The 19,064-nt window shown below is 42.9% G+C and overlaps 1 protein-coding gene across 1 annotated transcript in view; it reads left to right on the top strand.

Moving 5' to 3' along the window:
- The window catches only part of LOC126281516 (nose resistant to fluoxetine protein 6-like), a 281,119-nt gene that overhangs the window by 200,844 nt on the left and 61,211 nt on the right, over nt 1–19,064 (top strand). Inside the window, exon 9 of the mRNA XM_049980555.1 lies at nt 9,536–9,729. Coding sequence (XP_049836512.1) covers nt 9,536–9,729 — 194 coding nt within the window. The remainder of the gene's footprint in view (nt 1–9,535; nt 9,730–19,064) is intronic.

The following is a 19,064-nucleotide window of genomic DNA, read 5'->3' as shown; positions in this document are numbered from 1 at the left end:
CATGTCATCATATGACAAAATCGCACAAAATCTTAGATTTGTTAAGAGAATCAAAACACAATGTATCTCTTTTTGTACACTGCCGGAAATAAAAAAAAAATAGTTCTCCTCTTAGTGGTTTCCAATTCACTCAAGATTTATTATTGCAACAGTGCATATGGAGAACATTCATTGATTTCGTTTATAGATCAATAGCACAAGCCGTACGAGTTAGTGACCCATGCTGAAACACCTATATTGCTACGTGGTGTAACCTCGACGGGTAGCAATGCAGGTGCTGATAGTAAAGATGGCGAACCCACTGTTCTGGCATACGTTATCCACGCCTGGCCGACCAGTTCACATAGCTCTGTGAGAGTTGTTGGTTGACGAGTTGCACGATTCACTTCTTATACCATCGTATCACACGCGTGCTCGACTTGAGACAAGTGCAGAGATCATGCTGACCAGGGAAGTTGCTGCACGTCTTGCGGAGCATGAGGCTTGGGGTGGTACCATTGTGTCTTGGACGAATGCACTCTAAAACGCCCTGCTAAACCCGCAGGACAGGACAGGTATTTGGAATTGCGGAAAGGGGCCAAAATGAGTTCGCATCTCGTGGTCGTGCGGTAGCGTTGTCGCTTCCTGCGCCCGGGTTCCCGGGTTCGATTCCCGGCGGGGTCAGGGATTTTCTCTGCCTCGTGATGGCTGGGTGTTGTGTGTTGTCCTTAGGTTCGTTAGGTTTTAGTAGTTCTAAGTTCTAGGGGACTGATGACCATTGATGAAATGTCCCATAGTGCTCAGAGCCATTTGAAACATTTTGTGAACCAAAATGAGCGGCTGTCAGTTACACTCGAACACATATAACTTTATTATTTGACCAAACATTACAGCACAAATTTTGAGCTTAGTTATCGGCTGAATAGGCCACACTATCTTGTGCCTTAAGGGCACAACTGCTTAAATTCAGAAACGGCTAAAAGCCGTTAACTGAAGATTCAAATCCAAAACAGAATATCCCAACTCAAAACAGGTGTGTCAGCAATCGTTGGGCAAGTGATGGCTATCCGCACCTTCCTGACGCTGCAGGCCCCACTAGTGCTACGTCGCGACTCCGCCAACCGACCAACTGCTACACATCAGCACGGACACAACACTAAAATAACTGGGCAGTCGACATCACAAGCTACACACAATATCAAAAACTCTTGGACAAAAACGCGACCAATGATAGAACCAGTGACTATGCAGTAACAAGAACGAACCACGAGTTGAGACACACACATCTCCAACCCATAAACGATCGGCGAGCAATCACGTCGTCCAGTAAGACGACCAACCGGCGATCAACCAAGACCGTCCCTATTGAAAGCGTGTGTGCCGGCAACGGTCGGGCGAGTCATGGCCATCCGAACCTCACTGGTGCTCCAACCCGACCGACTCGTGCTGCGTCCCAACCGTCCGACTGCCAGATCCGAACTCCACTCCTGGCGCGTTGCAACTCACTGCCAAAAACGAACTCACTTACGACACACCAACCGGGAAGTAATAGCAGTCCAGCAAAGATAATACGGTGGGGCATATATCGATAAGCGCTGCTGCTGCCGCTCACGGGCAGGCAAGGTGAACTAGGAGGACTGGGTCGATGTCTACAGGTGTGAGTGCCTGGGCTTGGTAAGAGCTGACCTCGCAGAAAGTTGAAGCATGCAAAACATGTTGAGGCGGCAGCTGGTCGGTGATTTCAACAGTCCTGGGAAGTTACAGATCTGCTCAATACAAAAAAAAAAAAAAAAAAAATGGTAGGAAGCGTCGGCGTTTTATGAGGTTGCACCCTTGCACCTGGTTGATACGTTTGCACCACATGGAGCCGGGTCTAATTCCACTTCCAACATGGCCTGACTAGTCCCATTGCTCAGTATCGATGGTTTTTGGAGAAAACCAGCGCCCAGACCTAATCTGTGATTGCGTACATGAGGTGTGTGACTGCCAAGGTGGATGTGCAGGTCGGTTTAGCTAAAGGATGAAGAGTTGCGAAAGATGGGCTCATCTGAGGAGCTTCTTGGCTGGGCTGACTCTGTCTTGATGGATGGAGCGATATGATGTAAGAAAGGAGATCAGGGCTTCGTCTAAATCATGGTGGTGGTGCAGTTTTGCCACTTATGACTTGACAATGTGGACAAATCTTTCTGTCAGTCCGCTGGTGGGATATGAAGTTTCAAATAGAGGAGACGTGAAATGGGACCCATTGTCGGTGACTGTGGTTCTTGGGAGACCTTCTGTAGAAAAATTCATGCCGGTGCCTGAATCGTCTGAGTTGATTGTGGCGAAGATATACGTGAGACACAGGGGAACCCTGAGCCTACGTGGACAACAGTAAACAAGGAATAGCTTAAAATGAGGTCCAAAAGTCCTAATAGATTTGTGTTTACTCTGGCTGTAATCAACTTTGCCACTATTTTGACAATGTCAGTCTCAATTGCATGTCAATATACAGATCGTTGAGCGAACCACTCTGTTAGGATGATCGCCGTGTTCCTCGTGAATGAGTGACAATATGCAATGTTGAAGGGCATGTTGAACCTTGGTGTGGGGGCTACCAATATCCCCTCCAGTAAGAGGATGTTTTTAAGTGTTAATAACTGGTTGCGCCTGTACCAAATTGTTTGGACTACTGAATAGTTCAGGTGTTTGAAATCCGCCAGCCAACCGTTATTCATCAGACATAGCACTTCTCGAATGACCACATCCTTAGATGAGTGACGGGTGATGATTTTCGTGTCTCAGGGTAAGGTTGCTACTGCTTTTTTTGCCTCTGTATCCATGTGGAAACAGACCTCCCATGCTGCATCAAATTATGGATCCTGTCCCACCGCAGTCTGAAGACGACGTCAGCATTGATGTGTTGAGCCATGGAACAATACCTGATGTCGTAGGTATAACCAGACAAAAACAATACCCTCCGATGAAAGTGATGTGCCATTGTGGCCGGAATGTTTGCATTGGCTTTCAGTAAAGGTAAGAGACGTTCGTGATCTGTCAGTGGTGTGACTAGTCGACCATACAAATAGTCCGATATTTTTTGAGGGCAAACGCATTAGCTTGACTGCAGACAGCCTTGTTCAGATGACATATGATTAAAACGTGAATGTATGACAGAGCATTCAGCCGCATCCCCTGTACGCGGTTCCAAGTAGACTGGAGAATCAATCACTATGACACGATTTGTTTTGGGGGTCCAAAACAAATCTTGTCATAGTGGAATTTGGCAGTTTTAATCCATGACATACCGTCTTTGGCGGTGTTATATACCTGACAGACAACGAAAGTTGGGAAAAAAGATTTCGAGCTTTTCCGCTCTAATGTTTTAATCCTATGTCACCTGAAGATGTGGCTTTAACGCCACGAAACCGGTAGTGGTACAGTAATGAAGGACCAAAATGCAGCTGAAGCGATTATTAATACCCAAAACATTAGCTAGACTCTCTTTTGTTATATCTGGGCTGTAGGTGCGTTGAGCCAGTGTTAAAGTTTTCGAAATAAATTCAGTAGGGCGCCCCACACCACCGACTTCATGTGACAGCACCTCGCCAAAGCTACAGTCGGATGCATCAGCTGCCCCAGTTAATGGCTTGGACAGGTTGTAGACCATAAGGTACATTGACTGAAGAAGAGCTTATTTTAGATCCCTGAAGACTTTCTCACATGTGGTAATACAGTTCCATTTTACATGTTTTCATTATAAACTATGCAGCGGCTGCGCTATGGCTGCTGGATGAGGAATAAATTGAATCTAGTAATTTAGTTGGTCCAAAACGGATTGAAGTTGTTTAGTGTCCTTAGGGACCAGAAGTTTTTGGACGGCTGGGGTGTAGTGTATGTGTGCTGTATTCCCAAGGCATTTAAGACATGGCCTAGATGTTCCACTTGAGACACCAAACAACAGCTTTTGACCTTTTAGCATTTGAAACTTGCTTAACTGAGCACAACAAAAAGGGAATCTAAGTGAGTTGTTAAAGCCTCTGCATTTTTCCTTGTGACAATAATATCGTCCAGATAGTTTGCTATTCTGGGACCCTCCCAAATCAGATTTCCTACTGTCTTTGAAATATAGCTGAGGGTCTGGCAAGACCATTACAGCAGAAGAGGTCAACTGAGATCTTGATCACCAAAATGCATTACAACTCCTCTTCCAGCAGCAGCTGAAGGTAAGCATCCCGCAAGTCCATCTTCGCGAAAACCTTGTCTCCTGTAAGGTGTGATATAAAGTTTTGGACTGTCGAGATGAGTTAGGCACTGACGACAGGCCTTGAAATCTCTGCACGTCCCTAGCGACCCATTTGCTTTCTTTATAACGATGAAGGGGGTGGCCCACTTTCTGTTAGGTACTGTCATCAAGGTGCCTTCATGTTGCAGGTGTTGTGGCTCGGAATCTAGCTCTTCCTAAAGCGCAAAACTAACGTTTCGTGTCTTGAAAAAATGTGATGTGGCTGTTGGGAGTAGTTCGACATCAGCCTCAAACCTTGTGATGTTGGTAGAAGTTTGAGAAGAATCTGACTCCTGTTTGGTGCAGTCACAGATACAGCAGCAATCCGTTGATGGCTGGATGCTGCTATTCCATCGACATCCAGGTCCAAGGCGCTAAAAATGTCCAAACGAAGGAAATTTATGGCCCCTCCGAGTTAACCACAGATGCGTGCGTGAAGGTGGCTGACTCGCACTGAATCCAAGTCGTAAATTGTACTTTCAATTCAATAGTGTCATTACTGTAACTGCACAGTTGTTTGGGGAATTTCTGAAGCAGAGAGGAGCCCAGACACTGAAAAGTTTCCCTAACTATGAAAGTCACGGAAGAACCCAGATAAAAATTTGGAAAAGCGCAGGACTGACATTGACTTCCATTGTGAAAATTAAGAGTCAGTCAAAACAGGGACTACAATCTGCACGTGCAATAACTCTGGATTCGGGAGATTCGGGCAATTCATCAAATCCTCGATTCTGGGGTTCCATATGGGCACAATCCACATTCATCTTGAGGGCGATTGACAGACTTTCACTGTGTGTCCCATTCTGCCACAGAAGTAGTAGTTGGTGCGGTGGTAATATCACAGTTGCCATGCGAGCATTATAAAACAATTGCTGCGTGAGAATAACTGTCATGGATGTCACACACGTGCAGGAAGTTTGCGACTCAGTTCGGTGTGAAGGCCATGGCTGCAGTTGGGACCGGCAAGTTGGGCTGGCAACAAACACTTGTGAAGGGTCCTGCAATGTCACAGACGACCTAAGAGATTGTTCAAAAGCCATAGTAACAGGGAGGCAGATCTGCAGCATGCGCGGTAACTGAGAAGTCCGTCTAGCGACTGGAAGAGGATCACACCCCGGAGTAAGGAAGTTTCGTAAGATTGCTTACGTTTAGAACTGCCATACTGGAAACGGCAGTCTCCGGACAAATCCTGTAACCTGGCTATCCACTTCCTATAAGATCGTCCGTTGAGAGGACGAAGGCAAAAAACTTACTGTGAGCTGCTGAGCATCACCTGTGTTGGAATGGCAGAGGCTCCATCTGGAAACCTTTCACCAGTGCATCATTTCAGGACAGCCGGTTGGAATGTTCCGGACTGGATGTGGTGATCGCAGACATCTTATCGACCATTGCGTGCGTGATCTGTGGTATGTTCTGGACCAGCATCATTACCTGGATAGTAACATCCAATGTGTTACACGTTTTGAAAAGAAGAATCGGCACCAAAATCTTCTCTACATATGAGTCACACGCACACAAACATTGCCTACATAGTGGACAGAATATATGTGCAACACTCAGTTCATAGAAAAATATTTCGTCACCATTTGTTACTGCATAAGTTGATGCACCAAGAGAACACAACCCAGGTAAACAGTGTAGCTGAGGTTTATTACACTGAAGAGGCAAAAAAACTGGTACCCCTGCCTAATATCGTGTAGGGTCCCACGAAGACGCAATAGTGTCGGAATATGACGTGTCATGGACTCAACTAATGTCTGAAGTAGTGCAGGAGGGAACTGACTCCATGAATCCTGCAGGGCTGTCCATAAATTCGAAGGGTACGAGGGAATGGAGATCTCTTCTGAAAGGCATGCCAAATATGCTCAATAATGTTCGTGTCTGGGGTGTTTGGTGGGCAGCGGAAGTGTTTAAGCTCAGAAGAGTGTTCCTGAAGCGACTCTGTAACAATTCTTGACGTTTGGGGTGTCGCATTGTTCTGGAATTGCCCAAGTCCGTCAGAATGTACAATGGACATGAATGGATGAAGGTGATCAGACAGGATGCTTATCTACATGCCACCTGTCAGAGTCGCACCTAGACGTATCAGGGGTCCCGTATCACTCCAACTGCACACGCCCCACACCATTAGAGAGCCTCCACCAGCTTGAGCAATCCCCTGCTGACATGCAGGGTCCATGGATTCATGAGGTTGTCTCTATACCCGTACACGTCCATCCGCTCGACACAATTTCAAACGAGACTCGTCCGACTGGGCAACATGTTTCCAGTCAGCAACAATCCAACGTCGGTGTTGACTGGCCTAGGCGAGGTGTAAAGCTTTGTGCCGTGCAGTCATCAAGGGTACACGAGTAGACCTTCAACTCCGAGAGCCCGTATCTATGGTATTTTATTGAATGGTTCGCACGCTGACACTTGTTGATGGGCGAGCATTAAAATCTGCAGCAATTTGCCTCACTTAAATCTTGATAACGTGCCATTGTAGCAGCAGTAACCGATCTAACAACTGCGCCAGACATTTGTTGTCTTATATTGGCGTTGCTGACCGCAGCGCCGTGTTCTGCCTGTTTACATTTCTCTGTATTTGAATACGCATGTCTATACCAGTTTCTTTCGCGCTTCAGTGTAGCTCCATACAGCAACGCAAAACAGTCCACCAAAATAGGGCGCTCAGTTAACGATTTAACAATTGCAAGTTTTAGGGAAAGCTTGCTACAGTGAGACTACATTGAGGTATAAAGTGAATCTGATATCAATTTAAAATTTTACCTATTTCGTGATACCTTTGTGAGTATGTTTGAAAACAATTTCCCTAGGAAAACAGTGAAACATATTTGTAAGAAATCATCTAAAACTCCATGGCTTGCTAACTGGATAAAAATGTCTTTTAAATACAAAATGGAAATTTATGTTATAGCCAGAATGAGTAATGATCCAGAAAGGTTAATTATAAAAACTACTGCACTGTATTAAGAAAAGTTCAGAAGTATGTGCATTATGTCTGACCTTAACAGCTCTAATAATAAAATTAAAACAATCTGGAATATTGTTAAAAAGGAAACCAGGAATCCGAGAGCACAAGAAGACTGTATTTCTATGAAACTCAATGAAAAGTTTGTTAACAAAACCTCAGAAGTAGAAAATATTTTTGATAATCATTTTTAAATGTTGTAGAGAAAATAGGATCCAATTATTTATTATAAAATGCAAGGGTATATATGGAAGAGGCAATACCTATGCAATTTGATAAAACTTAATTTCAACCCACCTCTCTAATTGAAATCAGGAAAATAACAAGTTCACTCGAAAGTTAAAGCTCGCATGGAGCTGATGGAATTCCCAAAAGAGTACTAAAAGCTTGTTCCCAACAGAGAAGTAGGCTTCTCAGCCACATATGTAGTAGCTCATGGAAACAGGGTATTTTTTCGGGTAGACTGAAATATTCCATTGTTAAACCATTGCATTAAAAAGGGGATAAGTCTGATGCTAAAACGTACCGCCAAATCTAATTTATCCAAAATGTATTCAAAAGTGGCTTCACATATTTGTAAAAATGAAGTATTAACAAAACGTCAGTTTGATTTTCAGAAAGGCTTTTCACCAGAAAATGCTATATATACTTTCATTGATCAAGTATAAAATGCTCTGCATGACCGAACATCACCCATTGGGATTTTTTGTGATCTCTCAGAGGCTTTTGACAGTGTGAAACATGAAATTCTTCTGCATAAGCTTAAGTATTGTAGCATGAATGGTTTAGTTCGTATTTAGCTGGAAGAATGCAGAAGGTTGAAACAGTACAGATAATCTGTAAAATTCAGCAGAGTCCTCTGACTGGGAAGGTATCAAGAATGGTGGCTCAAATGGTTTTGTCTTGGGTCCATTATTGGCCTTTAATATATTAATGACTTGCCAGTCTATATTCATGAAGATGTGAAGCTAGTTTTCTTTTGCTGATGATACAAGTACGGCAACGACAGCCAACAAACAAGAATTAGCTAAGGAAATTTTAAATAATGTTTTTCAGAAAATTATTAAGCAGTTCTCTACAAACGGAGTCTCCCTAAATACTGAGAAAACCAGAGTATATACAGTTCTATGGCGTAAACGGCGTAACACTGTTGATAAATATAGACTTGGAACATAAGTCTGTTGCTCAGGCAGAATATTCAAAATTTCTGGGAGTGCGCATTGATGAGAAATTGAATCCGAAGAAACACTTTGATCATCTGCTGTAACGCTTACTTTCAGCTACTTATTCTATTAGTGTTACTGCAAATTTTGGTGATAAAATATCAGCAAATTAGTCTACTGTGCCTATTTTCATTCACTCCTTTCATAGGGCATCATATATTGGAGTAATTCATCATTAACAGAAAAAGTATTCATTGCACAAAAGTGTTAATAGCTGGAGCCCACTCAAGATCAGCTTGCAAACATTTATTTAAGGAACTCGGGATATTCACAGTACCTTCACAATACATCTATTCACTTATGAAATTTGTTATTAATTCGCTTTCGCTACCGCTTTTATCCCGCATTGTGCGCAGGGTCAGCAGGGTTAAGTACGGATTTTGCAAGGTTAATTGCAAGGGGTAGCTGGATGCCCTTCCTGCCGTCCCCTGTACCCCCCAGGACGGAATTAATGTAGCCCAGCTGTCTGCATCAAGTGTAAATCTTGAAATAGTGTGAATGTGTTTCAAATGTCTGCGAGTGGGGACCAGCCCGGTACTCACCTAGTAGGATGTGGAAAACCGCCTAAAAACCACGTCCAGGCTGGCTGGCACACCGGCCGTCCTCGTTAAGCCACCGGGCGGATTCGATCCAGGGCCGGCGCGCCTACCCGAGTCCAGGAAGCACGGCGTTAGCACTCTCGGCTACCCTGGCGGGTACGAAATTTGTTATTAATAACCCACCCCAGTTCAAAAATAACAGCAAAATGCATACCTATGAGACTAGAAGAAAGGATGATCTTCACTATTCTGGGCTAAACCTGACATTGGCACAGAAAGGGGTGAATTATGTGGCCACAGAAATCGTTGGTCATTTACCAAATAGCACTAAGAGTCTGACAAATAACCAACCAGCATTTAAAAACAAATTAAAAGAATTTCTGAGTGACAACGCCTTCTAGTCAACAGATGAGTTTTTAGACATGAACTAATAATTATAAGAAAAAATAAGGTATCATGTAAAAAATTTTTTGTTGAATTGACACATTGCACATCGTTACGAAATGTCGTATTCATGATCTACGAAACAAGTATTAACGTAAGGAAATGTTGTTTCCAGTGCCTGCTGCACACGTGGTACCTGGCGACGGACACGCAGCTGTTCGCGGTGTTCCTGGTGGTGCTGGCGGCGGTGTGGCGCTGGCCACGGGCCGCCCCCCACCTGCTGGCCGCCTGTGCCGCCCTCTCCTGCCTCGTGCCGGCGCTCGCTGCCTACTTCCTCCAGCTGGACCCCACGCTGCTCAGTCTGCCAGAGTGAGTTTTTAGATTAGACTAAATTAGATTAATTATTCATTCCATAGACCCATAAAAGAGGGAATACTCCTGAGTGTGGAACATGTCAGATAAGCACATTACAAAAATGAAATTAGAAAAACTTGAGTTTCATTAATTTTAATGATCCTCAGTCAATAAACAGTAAAATTATGTACATGAATTAAATTTAAACTTCTAATATTTACAGGTTTAATACTTACATCTGCTTTCATTAAATCCATCATTCAGACATTTGCTAGTTTCTTGGCTATCACAATCAAGTATTGTCAAAAATTAAATTAAATTATTCATTTCAGTGATCCGCAGTTAAGAACAGTCAGATTATGTAGAAGATTTAAAATTAAACTTTCACTATTTACAGACTTAAGACTTACATCTGCTTTCCATACATCCATCATTCACACAGTAGGTAGTTACTTGGCTGCTAAACCAAGTGATGTCAAAAATAAAATTATAATAGATTTTGATTAAAATGGTCTACTGCACTTGATGAGAAATTCATGGATGGAATAGAAGGAAGTGGCCACCAAAAATTCTTTTAAATTATGTTTAAATTGTGCCTTGTCTGAAACTAAAGTCTTAATGGTTACTGGTAACTTATTGAAAATATGCGTTGCTGAATACTGGACTCCTTTCTGGACAAGAATAAGTGATTTTAAATCTTTATGTATATTGGTCTTATTCCTAGCATTGATACTGTGTACTAAGCAGTTAGTTGGAAAAAGAGATATATTATTTACAACAAACTTCATTAAGGAATAAATATACTGAGAAGCTGTGGTTAATATGGCCAATTCTTTGAATAGGTATCGACATGATGTTCTTGGATTTACACTACTCATTACTCTTATTATACACTTCTGTATTCTAAAATTTTTTTCTCTGTTTGTGGAGTTACCCCAAAATATGATACCATATGTCACAATGGAGTGAAAAAAAGCAAAATATGCCAGCGTTTTATATTTATATCTCCTATGTCTGACATCATTCGCATTGCAAACACAGACTTGTTTAGGCACTTTAGCAGTTCGTTAGTATGTTGTTCCCAACTGAATCTATTATCAAGTTGTAATTCCAAGAATTTTACGCTCTCAACTGCTCCTATTTCCATGTTATCATATTTTATACACACACGAGAAGGAAATCTCTTGGAAGTTTTGAACTGCATATAGTGGGTCTTTTCAAAGTTTTTGACAGTGAATTGGCTATGAACCACTTTTAAATGTCAGTAAAATTTTGATTAGCTGCCCTTTCTAAATTTATATTTGATTTACTATTTATTGCAATGTTTGTATCATCTGCAAATAAGACAAACTTGGGATCTGGAAATGTAACAGATGACATGTCATTAATATACACAAGAAACAGTAGTGGGCCTAGTATGGAGCCTTGGGGAACACCACATGTAATTTCTTCCCAGTCAGATGATGTCTGATTGCCTACTGCTGAAGTGTTACGTAATGACACCCTTGGTTTTTTATTAGTAAGATGTGACTGAAACCACTTTGCAGCACTACCAATGACGCCATAATATTTTAATTAATAATAAATATGAGTCAACTCTTCTTCTCCTACTGCTCAAAATTCCTTCTTATTACATCGCTAGAGTACTCCTATCAAGTCTAACCCTTGTTAAAATATATGTGCAAAAACAAAAACTACTTATGTGTTTGGGGTAAACCTTTTTATTTTTCGACATAGTCGCCTTTTAGACTTATACACTTCGTCCAATGCTGTTAAAATTTGTTGATACTTTCCAGATAATAAGAATTGTCCAAGTCTGCAAAATAGGTATCAGCTGCTGCAATCACCTCTTCGTTTCAATAAAATCTTTCTCCTGCCAGCCATTTCTTCAGATTGGGGAACAAATAGTAGTCCGAGGGAGCCAGGTCTGGAGAATAGGGGGGGGGGGGGGGATGTGAAACGAGTTGGAATCCTATTTCCAGTAATTTTGCCACCACAACTGCTGTGATGTGTGCTGGTGCGCTGTCGTGCTGGAAGAGGACTTTTTTGCGCTCCAATAGCCGGCGATTTTCTTGCAGTTCGGTTTTCAAACGGTCCAATAACGACGAATAATATGCACTTGTAATAGATTTACCCTTTTCATGGACTTTTCAAACGCCCCTCGTAAGTAATCCGTGTATATTTTAAAAGTGTGGTTGTACACATGTTCCACATATCCTAAACCAATGGATCGATTGCAACCAAACTTGGTACACATGCCACTTAGACTCTATAAGGAACCACTGAGGGGGTAAGAGTCACCTAACTATCAAATGGGTGGGTTTGGGATGGAATAGAAGTGTAGCTCATGATATGTAAACAGTCAGACAACACTGAGGTGACTTAAGTCATTGGTCACCTCCTAATATCGTGTCGGACTTCCTTTGGCCTTGTGTAGTGCAGAAACTCGACGTGGCATGTACTCAACAAGTCGTTGGAAGTCCCCTGCAGAAATATTGAGTTATGCTCCTCTATAGCCGTCCACAATTGCGATAGTGATGTTGGTGTACGAGCTGATCTCTTGATTATGTCCCATAAATATTTGATGGGATTCACGTCAGGTGATGTAGGTGGCCATATGATTTGTCCAGAATGTTCTTCAAACAAATAGCAAACAATTTTGGCCCGGTGGCATGGTGTATTGTCATCCATAAAAATACTGTCGTTGTTTGGGTACTGAAGACCATGAACGGTTGCAAATGGTCTCCACGTAGCCGAACGTAACCATTTGCAGTCGATCATCGGTTCATTGCTTGCAAACACAGACCACGCGATTATGGAGTCACCACCAACTTGCAGAGTGCCGTGTTGACAACTTTGGCCCATATTTCGTGGGATCAACGCCACATTCGTATCCGACCATAAGGTCGTACTAAATGAAATCAGGACTCACCTGTCAGGCCACGGTTTTCCAGTCGCCTAGGGCCTAACCGATATGGGCACGAGCCCAGGAGAGGCGCTGCAGCGAAGTCCTGCTCCCACAGACCATTAACGCCAAATTTCGTCGCACTGTCGTAAAGGCTACTTTCGTTGTACGTCCTGCATTGATTTCTGCGGTCCGCCCCGATAGCTGAGTGGTGATCCCCGGCTGGGTCGAGGAAATTTCTCCGCTCAGGGATTGGGTGTCGTTGTCTTCATCATCGTTTCATCCCCATGCTGCGCGCAGGTCGCCCAATGTGGCATCGAATGTAATGAGAACTGCACGACAACGGCCAGACCTGACCCTGCCCCGCAAGGGGCCTCCCAGTCAATGACGCCAAACGCTCAGTTCCATTGATTTCTGCGGTTATTTCACGCAGTGCTGCTAGTCTGTTAGCGACGACAACTCTACGCAAACGCCGCGACTCTGGGTCGTTAAGTGAAGCGCGTCGGGCACTGCAATGTCTGTGGTGAGAGCTAATGCCTGGAATTTGGTATTCTCCGCACGCTCTAGACATTGCGGATCTCGGAGCATTGAATTCCCTAACCATTTCCGAAATGGATGCCCCATGCGTCTAGCGCTAACTAGTATTACTCGTACCAAGTCCGTTGATTCCCGCCATGCGGCCATAATCACGTAGCAAACTTTTTCACATGAATCACCTGAGTACAAGAGACAGCTCCGGCAATGCGCTGCCCGTTTATACCTTGTATACGGCCGCCATATGTGTATGTGCATATCGCTATGCCATGACTTTTGTTACTTCATTGTACATTCATCCAACATTTGAGAATGAGAGCACTTAGTGACTTGCAAAAAACTTAACACATAATTTCAAACCTTTAAAAATCTGAATCCCAGACTACTACAAAATGGCCGGCCGCTGTGGCCGAGCGGTTCTAGGTGCTTCAGTCTGGAACCGCGCTGCTGCTGAGGTCGAAGGTTCGAACCTGCCTCGATCATGGATGTGTGAGATGTCCTTAGGTTAGTTAGCTTTAAGTAGTTCTAAGTCTAGGGGACTGATGACCTCAGATGTTATGTCCTATAGTGCTCACAGCCATTTGAACCATTTGAACAACAAAATGCCGGCAGTAAAAATGATTATTACTTACTACAGTTTTGCTGTTCGCGCAGGAAAGCTGCCGTATCAGGCGTGACCTTCTCTTTATTACTTCTTTTCTAATAGCTCTATTCGCAACACATTTTGCAAACAGTATTCACATATACCACTAAATGTACTTCCAAAGTTATATCATTTTACGACACGTAGTTCAGGATATATGACGTCATAAACACTGAGATGCGTCAGAAACTGGCGCATCATGTACGACGTTTTAACTGAATGCTTCTTTACTATTAACTCTATTAGCAACACATTTCGCAGACAGTGTTCACTTATGTCACTGGATGTACCTGCAAAATGACGCAAAGCTCTGAAGTTATGACGTCATGAATGATGAACAGCATGACAACGGAACTCCAGGACAAAATTCGCTAGAAATACAGGTAAAATATGTGTGCAAATATGTGTAAAATATGTTAAATATATATGTGGTATATACGTTAAATGTGCATATTCGGGCAAAGACGTCGGTAAAAATCCTCTTCTAAATCCCTGATTCGATTGCAACCAAACTTGGTACACATATTACTATCTGGTAAGATATACTGTGGGGGTACAAACCAGCAACCATCTATTGGGTGGGAGTGATAAAGGTTAAAGAGGAGGTAGGAGGAGCAGATGGAAGACAGGGAGATGGAAGGAAGAGATTAGCACAGGTATGGCAGAGGAGAAAATGACCAGAGGAGGAAGGAGATGTACTGAGGTGGGAGGAGCACACAAACAGAGAGAGGGGCAGGAGCAGATGGACAGAGAGAGGGGGAAGCAGCACATGGAGAGGAGGAAGTGGACAGAGAGTGATGGGTTGAGGATGTGGACAGAGAGACGGGGCAGAAGGGGACCCGCAGAGAGCGGGAGGAAGGAGATGGACTAGTAGATTTGGAATGATACATATCTGGGCTACGAAGAGTACTCGGTAGCTTTATACAAATCATTAAACCAATCTGATTCAGGTAAAACTTAACATATTATTAGTAATCATGATACGCCTACAAAAATGCTAATGACAATGGCGATTCAGTCTGTTCTGTTGGATGAATTTTTTCGGATATTTCCTAGAGTCAGCTGCTCGACATCGTCATGTGGTGGCTACTGGTTCCTGCTCGTAAGCTGCAATGCCTGCTGCGATCTGTTACGGAGGCTTCGTTTCAAAGTCACGCATCTGCTATCCAGACGTTTCCTGGCAGATAAAGCTAGCGTATTTAGAGCCCACTACCGGCAACCGAGCTGTGACTTTCCGCGCATGTGCTAGGCTAGGTCACTGGTGCTGCTGAAGCGTCGCTGTGGCCGGGAGACAAACCTAACACGATAGCTAGGTTCACCATCCACTAAGTTGGGAGTGTCCTTTCCCTGCCGGCTAGCGCAGGGTTACAGGCTGTACAATCCACTACCGTAAAATGTAAGTTTTCACGGCCCGAAATATCACAGTTAATAAAATGTTCCGGGCTATTATGCCGTGGTAGAATGGATTTCACCTTAAAACCCAACGTTTCATCCCCACCTCCGGAGGACATTTCCAAGGGGGATAGTAGCTTCTTTGAATGACCAATCAACACACAGGCTCGCTACCGACTACAGCAAAATTTCACCAGTGGCGTGATGTCAAATATTTTCAATGCGCGAGCGCGATTGGCTGTTGTCGACTGCCTTCGTCCGCTGTCGCTATCACCCCGTGGTGGAAGACTGGCGCACATCTTCTTCAGCACCGGAATCCAGATGTCATTCAGTTTCACGCTCCCCTCCTTCCTAATGAAATTCCTGGGGTGTTTTACATTCTCTACTGCCTCTCTGTATAACCTTTCACGGTATACGCTTGTATTTTCCTGTACTTCAGTCCTGTCAAAATGAATGTGGTGGTGTCCTGGCTGCAAGCATGTTCCGCAACAGCTGATCTGTCAGTCTTCCCTTTCCTACAATTGCCCCTGTGCCCTTATCGTCGCTTTTTGACCATTCTTTTCGTAAAATCTACATACATCTCCGCACAGCTACACGGAATCCCACAGATTCGTGCTTTGCAGCGGCTGGCTAGCAACCTTGGCCGATTGTATGTGATCTTGCAACTTCCGTATGGGCGATGTTCCACTTTTTCAAGGTTTTTCCTATGCTGTCAGTAGCTTCATTAATGAAACGAGCAAAACTTTCGATTTTACCGGCGCTTGAGAATCGGTATGATATCTAAGTAGTGGTCTTGACGCTCCTTTTCACGTCACCGAACGAATAATCATTGTTGAACACTGCATTGCTGAGATGTTTCAATTCTGCGTCAGGCAGCTCTGGTTCTCAGATTTTCCTTGCTCTGTCCGCCAACGCTTTTATGATGCCTTGTCACGCCACAGCGGGGAAGCACGCGGAAGCAGAATTTTACTGTAGTCAGTAGCGAGCTAGCTCAGAGGAGTTACGATCCCTCTTCAAAATGTCGTCCGCAAATGGAGATGAAACGTTGGGTTTTAAAGTGCAATCCATTTGACCGCGGCATAATAGCACGATAAATTTTATTAATTGTGACAATCCATTACTGCTCAAATCAATTTTTTGTTAATCTTTTATATTTATTACTATACCTTGTTTGTTACACTGAAAAAGAATCATCTAAAGTGAAAAAGCAATTTTTACTTTTCTAGTTTTAAAATAACCTATCGCATATTATATGTAACGCTAAGTACTATTGAGAGCAGAACATACATTTATGTGGAAAGGTTATACATTTATGTATTGAATAAAATAAATTACGCATGAGTACACGTAACAAATCTACAACAAAAACAACGAATTACTTGGTGTGACAAGTAGTAAAACATTCTATGCACAGTCCCATACTACATTTCTTGCACTGGGTGCGTGCTGATGTCTTACAGTTTATTCCAACACGTCTCCTTTTGAGTCCCTGTATTTTCATAATCGGATCCTTCATACTACCAGACCGGAGCTCATCTGCTACAGCACTGGAGTGCGGCATACGTCCAGACCCTGTCGATGATTTTGCTCCTCAGGTACAGCTGCTCAACGTCTCTTTGAAAATTTATTTGAGAGACAGACTACCAAGGCATTGTGTACAGTGACATCCTATAGCCAATTGAAAAGAGCCCAGTACAATGTGCTATGATGGATATTTATCCTGCAGTCGTTCATATTTGAACCATTCGATCTGTTCCACCCATGTTCTTGCATTCTGTCAGCATGGAGGGTCGAGGAATTTCGGTCTGTTTTCTTGGCCACTGAGAATATCTTTACACATTAGTTACTGCCTTCACACCAGTTCTAGTTGAAGCTGCAGAAACAACGCAGTTGTCGTGCCGTTTACATACAAATAGGCCATTTTTGTTTTGTATGGCAGAATGAATAATACCTCTTTCATCTTTCACTGATTCCTTCCTCTATGGAAGGGGGCAGTTTGGGGGGATACTATTTTCTCTTGGCCCCCCTAAAACTTGTTCTCTAAGAAAAATCAACGAATTAAATCTTCTGAACAAGCTGCCAAAACGGATGTAAAAATTATTAAAGTGCTCTCTTTACTGCTTAGCCTTTCAATAAATGGTTGTGGCTGTAGACTTATTTAGGAACTATTTCCACTTTTTGAACCTGAAAGATAAAATATTTTAATTGTTATACTTACTCTAAATCCGCTGAAAGCAAGGGGAAACAACAGCCGTAATTTTCCACCAGGGCATGCAGCTTCACTGTATAGTTAAATGATGATGGCGTCCTCTTGTGTAAAATATTCCGGAGGTAAAATAGTCCCCCTCTCGGATATCAGGGCGGGGACTCCTCAAGAGGACATCGACTTATAATACAGGGAGCGAAACGCTATTTACAATTTGTACAGAAACCAGATGGCAGTTATAACAGATGAGGGGCATGAAAGGGAAGCGGTGGTTGTTAAGGGAGTGAGACAGGGTTGTAGCCTATCCTCGATGTTATCCAATCTGTATAATGAGCAAGCAGTAAACGAAACAAAGGAAAAATTTGGAGTAGGAATTAAAATCCATGGAGAAATAAATAAAAACTTTGAGAATCGCCGATGACATTGTAATTCTGTCAGAGACAGCAAAGGACTTGGAAGAGCAGTTGAACGGAATGGACAGTGTATTGAAAGGAGGATATAAGATTAACATCAACAAAAGCAAAACGAGGATAATGAAATGTAGTCGAATTAAATCAGGTGACGCTGAGCGAATTAGTCTAGTAAATGAGACACTTAAAGCAGTTGACGAGTTTTGCTATTTGGGCAGGAAAGTAACTCATCACGATCGAAGCAGAGAGGACAGAAAATGTAGACTAGCAACGGCAAGGAAAGCGTTTCTGAAGAAGAGAATTTGTTAACATCGAGTATAGATTTCAGTGTCAGGACGTTATTTCTGAAATTTTTTTATAGAGTGTAGCCATGTATGGAAGTGAAACATGGAAGATTAACAGTTTAGACAAGAAGAGAATAGAAGCTTTTGCAATGTGGTGCTACAGAAGAATGCTTAAGATTAGATAGGTAGATCACGTAACTCATGAGAATACTGAATAGAATTGGGGAGAAGAGAAATTTGTGGCACAACTTGACTAAAAGAAGTGATTGGTTGGTAGGACACGTTCTGAGGCTTCAAGGGATCACGAATTTAGTATTGGAGGGAAGCGTGGAGGGTAAAAATAGTATAGGGGAACCAAGACATGAATACACTAAACAGATTCAGAGGGATGTAGATGCAGTAGTTACTCAGAGATAAAGAACCTTGCACAGGATAGAGTATCATGGAGAGCTGCATCAAACCAGTCTTTGGACTAAAGACCACAACATCACTACAACGCTAGATACTTGGTGTGACGATATTCTGGCCGTAGAATGGTTTAAACTGCATGGCCCTTTTTTCCAAGTAATTGATTGCTTCTGATTGAAAGAATAAACGTTCAACAACCCTTTAAATCAGCATAACAAGATTGTAGGAATTAACTCCCGTCCAAAAAGTCGATAAAAGCTTAGTCTCATCACATACACCATTAATGTAACGCTGCTGGGCTCTATTGGATTAATTGACATTTACTTCCACGCTGTACTTCATTGGGTTACCTCATGTGCACATATGCACTGTGTAAAACTTCCTGGCAGATTAAACTGTGTTCCAGGTCTCTGCTTAAAACCGGGATCTTTGCTCCCGGCCTTTATGTGATGGTCCCCTGTCGAGTTTGACCTCCATTCTTCAAAATTTTTCCGAAGAGCGAGCCAATTGGGGAAGGACGCCTTATATTCATCACGTGCAGAGACCTCTCGCATCTTTCGTTGACATG

The sequence above is a fragment of the Schistocerca gregaria genome, chromosome 7 (assembly GCF_023897955.1).
Source record: "Schistocerca gregaria isolate iqSchGreg1 chromosome 7, iqSchGreg1.2, whole genome shotgun sequence".
NCBI lineage: Eukaryota > Metazoa > Arthropoda > Insecta > Orthoptera > Acrididae > Schistocerca > Schistocerca gregaria.
Note: the sequence above shows the minus strand (reverse complement) of the source record. Positions and strands in the feature narration are given on the sequence as shown.